Raw genomic sequence first — 12459 nt, forward strand, 5'->3', positions numbered from 1 at the left:
AGAGCTTGTATTGCTGACTATGTGCACTGATATACAACTATGTACATTTCTGTGTACATTTAAATTTAGAGCACCCAATTAATTTTGTCCAATTAAGGGGCAATTTAGCACGGCCAATCCACCTACCCTGCACATTTTTGGGTTGTGGGGGCGAAACCCATGCAAACACGGGGAGAATGTAAAAACTCCACACGGACAGTGACCCAGAGCCGGGATCGAACCTCGGACCTCGGCGCCGTGAGGCAGCAGGGCTAACCCACTACTTCACCGTGCTGCCTCATTTCTGTGTACATTACCACATCCCTCACACTGTACTCGCCTGTCTGAGTGATGGGGAAGGCTTAAACACACGAGCCTGCCCCTCCCATGTTCCTCTGCACTGACACCAGCTGTGAGACACGGGGGGGGGGGGGGGGGGAATGGTATCTTGGGAAGGTCTGCTGATGGATTGACACTTCTTTTTGTTTCAGCTTCCCGGGAAAAAAGCCTGGATGTCGGAGTGGGAAACTCACGGTCATCTTTTGAAGGGTGAGTTTTTGGGGAAATCCGAAGTGGTAATTGAGCGATTAACATCGGGCAAGTCGAATATTTGGACTTGAACCCCATGCAGGGATTAAAATTAGGTTTGTATTCTCCGGAATATAGAGGTTTAGGGAATGATTTGGTGGTCGGTCTTCAAGACTTTGGAAGGCTAGCCTTCTCCGAGGCCATGTCCAAGGTTATGGGGGTGAGGGTGAAGCCATGCCCAACAGTGGCAATCTTCAGGGTATCGGAGCAGCCAGAGCTACACATGGGGAAGGGGGGCTAACTCCCTCGCTTTCGCTTCCCTAATCGCACGCCGGAGAATCCTGCTCGGCTGGCGATCGGCAACTCCACCCAAAGCTGCAGACTGGCTCGCTGACCGCTCGGAATCTTTCCTCATGGAGAAGGTTAAGTACGCCATCCGTCAGTTAGGGTCAGTTAAACGAAGGACAAACTAAACCTCTCTGTATAATAAAGGAAATTAGCGCGGGCAAGAAAAATGTGATGTGTATATATACAACTGTTTATAAAAATGGGAAATGCCAATAAAAAGACTTTTTAAAAAGAAAAGACTTTGGAAGGAATTGATGGGACAGATAGAGAGAAGCTGTTTCCACTGGACAAGGGACAGATCTTTAAAATTATAACCTAGAGCATTCAGGAGAGAATAAGAAACATCTTCAGACAAAGGACACAAGAAACATAGATGCTAGTTCAATTAGAAATGTGAAATTGGAAATTGCCGGAGTTCTGTTCACCATGGGGTGTTAAGGGTTTAAGGAGACATCTGCGATGATATTGAATGGTGGAACAGGCTTGACGGGCTGAATGGCCTCCACCTCTTCCTGTGCCCCCTGCTGGGTGTGTGTTAATTAGGATTTGCTTTTCTTGTTTCCACAGCAAGAATGGGTTCTATCCCCCCCTGGGTCCTATGATGAGGTTGATGAGCTTTCGCAGGAGCCTAGTCAGGTACACTCACCGTCACTCACCGTCACTCTCCGTCATTCACGGTCACTCTCCGTCACTCTCCGTCTCTCACCGTCACTCTCTGTCACTCTCTGTCACTCACCGTCACTCACCGTCACTCACCGTCACTCACCGTCACTCACCGTCACTCACCGTCCAATTCAGGGGCAATTTAGCATGGCCAATCCACCTACCCTGCACACCTTTGGGTTGTGGGGGCGAAACCCACATAAACACGGGGAGAATGTGCGAACTCCACACGGACAGTGACCCAGAGCCGGGATCGAACCTGGGACCTCAGCGCCATGAGGCAGCAATGCTAACCACTGTGCCACCGTGCTGCCCTTGGGATCCTATTATATATTTTTTAATTGCCAGATTTTCCTCTCCCCCCGATAACATGGGCTGGAACCAGAGTGTTACTCTCCACAGAGAAGTGAAATAATGATCTGTTTGAACTTGGAAAATTCCGAGTGGCTGCGGGGCTGCACGTCATTGTTACTGGAATAATGTTCCCTAACGTTATCTAGATCTACACGGCCTGAGAATTCAAGAGTCCCGCCACATGAATGGGATGCGACAATTGAAAGTACATTGAGAAGGAAAACGATCCTGAAAGATGGCAAGAAGCCAACGGTAAAGAAAGCGATGAAATGCTTGTCGTGTTAGTGTTTAGTTGGAATGTCCTGATAGGGGTGGGGGGGGTGGGGGGGGGGGGGGGGGGGGGAAGAGGTAGAATCCATCAGTAACTAAGCGATTGGCACTGGCCAGTTTCAATTCCCCGTAGCCCCAGGTTTCTTATTTGCCAATGTGCTTTTTGTTTTTCTCTTTGGTCCTGGGAGAGGAATTCCTTTCACGATGAGGTGAGTGACCAGCATCTAAAACACAGCCACTCGCTGTCCTCGTACTGACCTGCCCCGTCATAGATCAGAGCAAAATAAAGAAACGGCCAGCAGATTTGCATTTCTATAGCGCCTTGCATGGCCTCACGGTGTCCCCTGATGCTTCACCGCCAATGAAGTATTTTTGGAATTGCAGTCACTGTTGTCGACAGAATTTGAGTGCAGCAAGCTCCCACAGACAGCAATGTGATGATGATCAGATTTTAGTGATGTTGCCTGTGGGATACCGAGAACAGCCTCCGGCCTTGCCACAAAATAGTGTCACCCGAGAGGGCAGAGGGGATTTACCATCTCATTTGAAAGGCAGTACCTCCAGCCACTCTGACAGGGCCATGCTTCGAGTGTCAGCCTAGGTCGTCGTACTCAAGTCTCTGAAGTGGGAGTTAAACCCACAGCAAGGGGCAAGAGTGACTGTCCACTGAACTGCACCTGACATGAGGCCGACGCCATTTACCGGAAATGACAGCTTCAAATCCTGCTCTCAAACCTTTTAGTTTGGTAATATCTGGGAGCAATCTCAAACGCTGCCTTCAACAGTTTTAAAACAAATAGTCATTGTGAACAAATTCCAATTTTCTGCCTTTTTTGTTTAACTTTTCAGGGTTATGTGGTGTTGTCAGTGTTTTAGAGATGGAAAATGATTCCTCAGTGTGAAGAGATGGACAGGAATGGGTTAATGAATGGTTCCTCAGTGTGAAGAGATGGACAGGAATGGGTTAATGAATGGTTCCTCAGTGTGGACAGGAATGGGTTAATGAATGGTTCCTCAGTGTGGACAGGAATGGGTTAATGAACGGTTCCTCAGTGTGGACAGGAATGGGTTAATGAACGGTTCCTCAGTGTGGACAGGAATGGGTTAATGAATGGTTCCTCAATCTGAAGAGATGGACAGGAATGGGTTAATGAATGGTTCCTCAGTGTGAAGAGGTGGACAGGAATGGGTTAATGAATGGTTCCTCAATGTGGACAGGAATGGGTTAATGAATGGTTCCTCAGTGTGAAGAGGTGGACAGGAATGGGTTAATGAACGGTTCCTCAGTGTGAAGAGATGGACAGGAATGGGTTAATGAATGGTTCCTCAGTATGAAGAGATGGACAGGAATGGGTTAATGAACGGTTTCTCAGTGTGGACAGGAATGGGTTAATGAATGGTTCCTCAATGTGAAGAGATGGACAGGAATGGGTTAATGAATGGTTCCTCAGTATGAAGAGGTGGACAGGAATGGGTTAATGAATGGTTCCTCAGTATGAAGAGATGGACAGGAATGGGTTAATGAACGGTTCCTCAGTGTGAAGAGATGGACAGGAATGGGTTAATGAATGGTTCCTCAGTCTGAAGAGGTGGGCAGGAATGGGTTAATGAATGGTTCCTCAGTGTGAAGAGATGGACAGGAATGGGTTAATGAACGGTTCCTCAGTGTGAAGAACATACAACAGTACAGCATAGAACAGGCCCTTCGGCCCTCGATCTTGTGCCGCGCAATGATCACCCTACTCAAACCCACGTATCCACCCTATACCCGTAACCCAATAACCTCCCCCCCCCCCCCCCCCCCCCCCAACCTTACTTTTTAGGACACTATGGGCAATTTTAGCATGGCCAATCCACCTAACCCGCACATCTTTGGACTGTGGGAGGAAACCGGAGCACCTGGAGGAAACCCACGCACACAGGGGGAGGACGTGCAGACTCCGCACAGACAGTGACCCAGCTGGGAACCAAACCGGGGACCCTGGAGCTGTGAAGCATTTATGCTAACCACCATGCTACCGTGCTGCCATTTTTTTTTTAACTACCAGAGATGGACAGGAATGGGTTAATGAATGGTTCCTTAATGTGAAGAGATGGACAGGAATGGGTTAAGGAATGGTTCCTCAGTGTGAAGAGATGGACAGGAATGGGTTAATGAATGGTTCCTCAGTGTGAAGAGATGGACAGGAATGGGTTAATGAATGGTTCCTCAGTATGAAGAGATGGACAGGAATGGGTTAATGAATGGTTCCTCAATGTGAAGAGATGGACAGGAATGGGTTAATGAATGGTTCCTCAGTATGGACAGGAATGGGTTAATGAATGGTTCCTCAATGTGAAGAGATGGACAGGAATGGGTTAATGAATGGTTCCTCAGTGTGAAGAGATGGACAGGAATGGGTTAATGAACGGTTCCTCAGTATGGACAGGAATGGGTTAATGAATGATTCCTCAGTATGAAGAGATGGACAGGAATGGGTTAATGAATGGTTCCTCAATGTGGACAGGAATGGGTTAATGAACGGTTCCTCAGTCTGAAGAGATGGACAGGAATGGGTTAATGAATGGTTCCTCAGTGTGAAGAGATGGACAGGAATGGGTTAATGAATGGTTCCTCAATGTGGACAGGAATGGGTTAATGAACGGTTCCTCAGTGTGAAGAGATGGACAGGAATGGGTTAATGAATGATTCCTCAGTATGAAGAGATGGACAGGAATGGGTTAATGAATGGTTCCTCAATGTGGACAGGAATAGGTTAATGAACGGTTCCTCAGTGTGAAGAGATGGACAGGAATGGGTTAATGAATGGTTCCTCAGTCTGAAGAAATGGACAGGAATGGGTTAATGAATGGTTCCTCAGTCTGAAGAGATGGACAGGAATGGGTTAATGAATGATTCCTCAGTCTGAAGAAATGGACAGGAATGGGTTAATGAATGGTTCCTCAGTCTGAAGAGATGGACAGGAATGGGTTAATGAATGATTCCTCAGTGTGAAGAGATGGACAGGAATGGGTTAATGAATGGTTCCTCAGTCTGAAGAAATGGACAGGAATGGGTTAATGAATGGTTCCTCAGTCTGAAGAGATGGACAGGAATGGGTTAATGAATGATTCCTCAGTGTGAAGAGATGGACAGGAATGGGTTAATGAATGGTTCCTCAGTATGAAGAGGTGGACAGGAATGGGTTAATGAATGGTTCCTCAATGTGGACAGGAATGGGTTAATGAATGGTTCCTCAGTATGAAGAGGTGGACAGGAATGGGTTAATGAACGGTTCCTCAGTGTGAAGAGATGGACAGGAATGGGTTAATGAACGGTTCCTCAGTGTGAAGAGATGGACAGGAATGGGTTAATGAATGGTTCCTCAGTCTGAAGAGGTGGACAGGAATGGGTTAATGAATGGTTCCTCAGTATGAAGAGGTGGACAGGAATGGGTTAATGAATGGTTCCTCAATGTGGACAGGAATGGGTTAATGAATGGTTCCTCAGTATGAAGAGGTGGACAGGAATGGGTTAATGAACGGTTCCTCAGTGTGAAGAGATGGACAGGAATGGGTTAATGAATGGTTCCTCAGTGTGAAGAGATGGACAGGAATGGGTTAATGAACGGTTCCTCAGTGTGAAGAGATGGACAGGAATGGGTTAATGAATGGTTCCTCAATGTGGACAGGAATGGGTTAATGAACGGTTCCTCAGTGTGAAGAGATGGACAGGAATGGGTTAATGAACGGTTCCTCAGTGTGAAGAGATGGACAGGAATGGGTTAATGAATGGTTCCTCAGTGTGAAGAGATGGACAGGAATGGGTTAATGAACGATTCCTCAGTGTGAAGAGATGGACAGGAATGGGTTAATGAAAGGTTCCTCAGTCTGAAGAGGTGGGCAGGAATGGGTTAATGAATGGTTCCTCAGTGTGAAGTGATGGACAGGAATGGGTTAATGAATGGCTCCTCAGTGTGAAGAGATGGACAGGAATGGGTTAATGAATGGCTCCTCAGTGTGAAGAGATGGACAGGAATGGGTTAATGAATGGCTCCTCAGTGTGAAGAGATGGACAGGAATGGGTTAATGAATGGTTCCTCAGTGTGAAGAGATGGACAGGAATGGGTTAATGAACGGTTCCTCAGTGTGGACAGGAATGGGTTAATGAACGGTTCCTCAGTGTGAAGAGATGGACAGGAATGGGTTAATGAACGGTTCCTCAGTGTGAAGAGATGGACAGGAATGGGTTAATGAACGGTTCCTCAGTGTGAAGAGATGGACAGGAATGGGTTGATGAATGTTGGGAAGCCTCCACAACCCTGGATTCTGATGGGATCAACAGGCAATGAGCCCAGTCTTCCTGGTACTTGTTCGATGCACTTGGGCCCCCCTCTCCCCTGGCCCTCATTCCCTTGTGGATAGTCCATTGGATATGGAATTGAGCTGTGTGAAAAGTCCATCAAACCCTTTAGTAAAGGAAGGAAGGGGTGGTAAAATTAGCAGGAAATAAACATATGTCACTCATGGTAAATGCTGAAAACCAACCATGTCACTTGGGGGCTGAACTGGAGTTTGCATGTCCAGTGACCCTGAAATTGGCGATAAAAAAAAAATCATTCTTGGGATGAGGGCTTTGTTGGCTCGGCTAGCATTTATTGCCCATCCCTAATTGCCCTTGAGAAGGTAGTGGTGAGCTGCCTTCTTGAACCGCTGCAGTCCATTTGGTGTAGGTACACCCACAGTGCTGTTAGGGAGGGAGTTCCAGGAATTTGACTCTGTAACAGTGAAGGAATAGCGATATATTTCCAAGTCAAGATGATGAGTGACTCGGAGGGGAACCTCCAGGTAGTGGGGGTCCCAGGTATCTGCTACTCTTGTCCTTCCAGATGGCAGCGGTCATGGGTTTGGAAGATACTGCTTAAGAAACCTTGTTCAGTACATCTTGTAGATGGTACACACGGCTGCTACTGTTAGTCAGTGGTGGAGGAACTGATTGTGGAAGGAGGGGCAATCAAGCCGCCTGCTGTCCTGGATGGTGTTGAGCTTCTTGAGTGTTGTTGGAGCTGCGCTCATCCAGGCAAGTGGAGAGTATTCCATCACACTCCTGACTGGTGCCTTGTAGATGGTGGACCGGCTTTGGATTGGATTGGATTGGATTTGTTTATTGTCACGTGTACCGAGGTACAGTGAAAAGTATTTTTCTGCAAGCAGCTCAACAGATCATTCAGTACATGGGAAGAAAAGGGAATTAAACAGAATTCAAGAAAATACATGAGGATACATAATAGGGCAACACAATATATACAATGTAACTACATAAGCATTGGCATCGGATGAAGCAGACAGGGTGTAGTGTTAATGAGGTCAGTCCATAAGAGGGTCATTTAGGAGTCTGGTGACAGTGGGGAAGAAGCTGTTTTTGAGTCTGTTCGTCCGTGTTCTCAGACTTCTGAATCTCCTGCCCGATGGAAGAAGTTGGAAAAGTGAGTAAGCCGGGTGGGAGGGATCCTTGATTATGCTGCCTGCTTTCCCCCGGCAGCGGGAGGTGTAGATGGGCCGAGCAGTTGCCATACCAGGCTGTGATGCAGCCCGATAGGATGCTCTCTATGGTGCATCTTTAAAAGTTGGTAAGGGTTAATGTGGACATGCCGAATTTCCTTAGTTTCCTGAGGAAGTAAAGGCGCTGTTGTGCTTTCTTGGTGATAGCGTCGACATGAGTGGACCAGGATAGATTTTTGGTGATGTGCACCCCTAGGAATTTGAAACTGCTAACCATCTCTACCACGGCTCCGTTGATGCTGACAGGGGTGTGTACAGTACTTTGCTTCCTGAAGTCGATGACCAGGTCTTTAGTTTTGCTGGCATTAAGGGAGAGATTGTTGTCGCTGCACCACTCCACTAGGTTCTCTATCTCCCTCCTGTATTCGGACTCGTCGTTATTCGAGATCCGGCCCACTATGGTTGTATCGTCAGCAAACTTGTAGATGGAGTTGGAACCAAGTTTTGCCACGCAGTCATGTGTGTACAGGGAGTAGAGTATGGGGCTAAGTACGCAGCCTTGCGGGGCACCGGTGTTGAGGACTATTGTGGAGGAGGTGTTGGTGTTCATTCTTACTGACTGTGGTCTGTTGGTCAGAAAGTCAAGGATCCAGTTGCAGAGTGGAGAGCCAAGTCCTAGGTTTTGGAGCTTTGATATGAGCTTGGCTGGGATTATGGTGTTGAAGGCGGAGCTGTAGTCAATAAATAGGAGTCTGATGTAGGAGTCCTTGTTTTCGAGAGTCAGGAGATGAGATGCTTGCTTCAGGATTCCCACTTCCTCTTTTAGCCGCAGTATTAATGTGGCTGATCCAATTCAGTTTCTGGTTAATGGTAACCCCCAGGATGTTGATAGTGGGGGATTCGGCGATGGTAATGCCATTGAATGTTACAGGGAGATGTTTAGATCCTTTCTTGTTGAAGATGGTCATCACCTGGTACATGTATGGCATGAATGTTGCTGTTCGGGAAGCCTGGTGGTTGTTATGGCCCAGGTTTTATAAACTCCAAAGTGTATTATGAAGTCCACCTGACCTACAACTTTTATGTTGAATTTGGCTGGGATGCACACAAGTGCCTTCCCTTCAGGTGTGATTCAACAGTCTTTCCGGACACATTTATCAAAATAAGCTTTATTCCCAGACCTTAGTTAACATATTATATATATTGAAACAAACAGCAAGAACTTCTATCAATTACAAACATAAAAACCCCACACAGCTACAGTAAACACTTGTATAACTATGTATAACACTTTATGAACTCCCCCTTAACTGTTCCAATTCAAAAACAAAATCCCCAAAACCCCTTTTCAAGGGCCTGGCCCAGCACTCTGCATTCTTGAATAAGACTGGCTTTTCCCGAGAGTATGACCCCGTCTCACCAGCAGGTTTAAACCCTTCCAGAAAGCAAACTATATCTTGTAAGTTACCAGTGCAGGTAGCTATAATCGATGGTTTGTTTTTTTCTGGAATAACTCTTTAAAATGAAAATAGAGAGAGAGAGACATGCCCAGTGACTTATTTTCTCTGTCTGTATCCACAGCAGTCCAATGACAAGGGAAAGTAATACAAGCCTCGCAGCTCAGCTCCACCCACAAAATGACATCAGTGAAACCATGTGAAAGATTTTTTAAAAACTTTCTTAAAGGGACACTCCCATGACAGTGGTGGAGTGGTTAGCACTGCTGCCTCATGGCGCCGAGGACCCGGGTTCGATCCTGGCCCTGGGTCACTCTCCGTGTGGAGTTTGTGTGGGTTTCGCCCTCACAACCCAAAAGATGTGCAGGGGTCAGGTGGATTGGCCACGCTAAATTGCCCCTTAATTGGAAAAAACTTTATTGGGTACTCTGAAATTTATAAAACAAACAAAAAAACAAAAATGAATGTTGCCGGTCAAGCCAAGCCTAAATATTGTCCAGGTCTTGCTGCAATTGGACACAGACAGCTTCAGTAATTGAGAGAGTTGTGAATGGTGCTGAACATTGTGAAATGATTAGTGACCATCCCCACCTCTGACCTTATGGTGGAAAGAAGGTCATTGATGAAGCAGCTGAAGATGGTTGGGCTGAGGAACTCTTGCAGTGATGTCCTGGAGCTGAGAACCACAACCATCGCCCTTGGTGCCAGGTATGAACTTGGGGATCTGAAGAGTGGTCAGCCTGGCTGGAAAACATGAGATTGCAGAGCTAAGTGTAACACTGGGCCAGTGGTGATGGGAATGTGCCACTAAACTGGGAACTATCCTGTCTTAATCCAGGTGTCACTCTGGACCACGTATTGGGTTTCACTCTGTGAAAGCCAGATGCTTTACTATGGAGCTAAATCACTGAAATCTACTGAAAGAAATCAGGTCAGTGTCGATCAAACACAATTATGGAAAGAATTTTCACTCTTCCCTGAATATTTACATCAAAACTGTCTGAACACGTGTTGGGCTGGCTAGGTACGTCGACCTGACGTGTAGGCTGCTCTTAAGTTCCATGTCGGATGACAGGATCAAGAGATGGCCGTTCAGCCCCTCGATCCGGTCTCGACATTCCGACAGATGGTGGCTGATCCCTATCTGAACTCAATTTCCCTCGATGTCCTCACCCATCCATCGATCTCTGCCTTGAAAGATCCAGTTGTCCCACAATCCGTAATCCCTCGGAGGGAAGAGTTCCTCATTCCCCTCCTGAAGGGCCCAGCTTTGATTGTAAGATTGGAGGAAATAGTTCATCTCTGTCCACCCCATCACAGCCCTTTATTGATGTAAACACTGTGACCAGATCACCCTCCACCACGTAAACTCAGGGGAATACAAGTCAGGTTTATGCAGCCTGTCCTAATTTCATCTTTTTAATGCTGGTATCGTTCTGGTGAATCAATGCTGCACTCACACTCACTCCCTCCCTCCCTCCCTCCCTCCCTCCCTCCCTCACTCCCTCACTCCCTCACTCACTCACTCACTCACTCCCTCCCTCACTCACTCACTCACTCACTCACTCACTCACTCACTCACTCACTCACTCACTCACTCACTCACTCACTCACTCACTCACTCACTCACTCACTCACTCACTCACTCACTCACTCACTCACTCACTCACTCACTCACTCCCTCACTCACTCCCTCTCCCCCCTCCCCCCCTCCCCCCCCCCCTCCCTCCCTCCCTCCCTCCCTCCCTCACTCACTCACTCACTCACTCACTCACTCACTCACTCCCTCCCACCCCTCCCTCCCTCCCTCCCTCCCTCCATCCCTCCCTCATTGTCACTGCATGTTTCAGTTTGGAAGTATTTTGGATGAGGGGGTAAAGTCCATTCACCCTTTCGAAGGGGAGGCTGCTCCCAGGTTGGGGTTTAAAGCGCTGAATTCATTCTGTTTCCAATTGAATTGAATCGGAGATGAAAGAATCTTGATCTGCTTCACGTCCTTCCCAATTGTTGAATTTCTGAATTGTTTGCTGAGCAGTTTAAGTCGAGCTGGTGTAAGAGAGAGTCTGTTACTGGTTGGATGCCTTTATTAATGGGAGATCCAGACGTGGATGTGTTCCAGCTCTCAGACCCCGAACGCGGTGAGTTCAACATTGTCTGTGTGTGTCTGCGTCTGTGTGTATGTCTGTGTCTGCGTCTGTGACTGCATGTGTGTCTGCGGCTGCGCCTGTCTCTGTGTGTCTGTCTCTGTGTGTCTGTCTCTGTGTGTCTGTCTCTGTGTGTCTGCCTCTGTGTGTCTGTCTCTGTGTGTCTGCCTCTGTGTCGGCCTCTGCCTCTGTGTCGGCCTCTGTTTCGGCCTGTGTGTCTCTGTCTCTTGCCTGTGTCTGTCTGTCAGTCTGTGACAGGAGAGGAAATGCAGATGGTTTACTTGTCCATGTTTGTCATTACTGGTGGCTGTGTCCCTGAACACTGAGGAGGACGATTTAGTTGTGTCTTTCTTCCTGTTGGTCAATGTGAGGGTTCACAAATTGTTTGCGGATATGGGGACTGCCCTTTCTCGCATTCAGCTCTGCTTTGATAATCTAAACTTGCCTCGAGTCTCCTTCTGTTTCCAAGCAGGAAATTGCTACCTGTTTCACGCAGGGAGCAAGGTGAATGCAGCACGGTGGTTCCGACACCTCAGCATGGTTTGCAAGACTGACAGGAAGCAGGTGAGTGTTACCTGACCAGGGACTAACTGATTGGAAGGTAAGAATGTATCTTGTTCTGTTAATCAGTTCTCTGTGCTAATGCTGAAATTCAGCTCCTCTTCCTCAAGGCATGTAGACCATGTTGGGACGATTCCGAGGATGAGAATGGGATTGTATAATTCCCAATTCCTCTTACCTGGCACTTCCGCAACCTTGATATTTACTCAGCGAGATGGTCAGAGAGAATGGGAACATTTTAATTTCTATAGCACCCAGTATCAACTGTTACAGCAGCCAAATCATTCCAAGCAAGTTTCCACGGCAAATGTTAATGCCCCAAATCCACAGGGAAACTGAGGCACTGCCTCGAGGTGAAATGTTAATAAATAACTGTCTCCAGGATGTGGTAGAAACACGGATATTCAACCAGGTGGGTCCCAGCCACACTGAGACCTTCCCAGCAACATTTAAACCACCTGTCACCACCCCAGTGCCCCATTCTGCTTCATACCCAAGGGTGCAGGAGAGAATTACCAACAGAATCTTTAACAAATGGCAGCTTTTCATGTGAGACATGACAATGAGACATAGCAGAGAGTGCAAACATGTCTGAACCCAGCCCAGTACTTCCCACCTCCCCTCCTTCCACCTCTGCCCCCCTCGCTTTCCCTCTGCCCCCCTCGCTTTCCCCC

At 47.4% G+C, this 12459-nt stretch overlaps 1 protein-coding gene across 7 annotated transcripts in view; it reads left to right on the forward strand.

The window, feature by feature from the left end:
* The window catches only part of LOC119957144 (ras-specific guanine nucleotide-releasing factor RalGPS2-like), a 76008-nt gene extending 64180 nt beyond the window's left edge, over positions 1 to 11828 (forward strand). The window contains exons 13-18 of one of the 7 annotated variants that reach the window (XM_038784905.1): positions 471 to 528; positions 1423 to 1491; positions 2019 to 2124; positions 9919 to 10011; positions 11116 to 11218; positions 11694 to 11826. In XM_038784905.1, the coding sequence (XP_038640833.1) occupies positions 471 to 528; positions 1423 to 1491; positions 2019 to 2124; positions 9919 to 10011; positions 11116 to 11218; positions 11694 to 11803 (539 nt within the window). In that variant the 3' untranslated portion in view covers positions 11804 to 11826. Of the gene's footprint in view, positions 1 to 470; positions 529 to 1422; positions 1492 to 2018; positions 2125 to 9918; positions 10012 to 11115; positions 11219 to 11693 lie in introns of all 7 variants that reach the window. The other 6 variants (XM_038784908.1, XM_038784903.1, XM_038784904.1 and 3 more) reach the window with 6 other exon arrangements.
* Positions 11829 to 12459: the final 631 nt, after the last annotated feature.

The sequence above is a fragment of the Scyliorhinus canicula genome, chromosome 25 (assembly GCF_902713615.1).
Source record: "Scyliorhinus canicula chromosome 25, sScyCan1.1, whole genome shotgun sequence".
NCBI classification, from domain to species: Eukaryota; Metazoa; Chordata; class Chondrichthyes; order Carcharhiniformes; family Scyliorhinidae; genus Scyliorhinus; species Scyliorhinus canicula.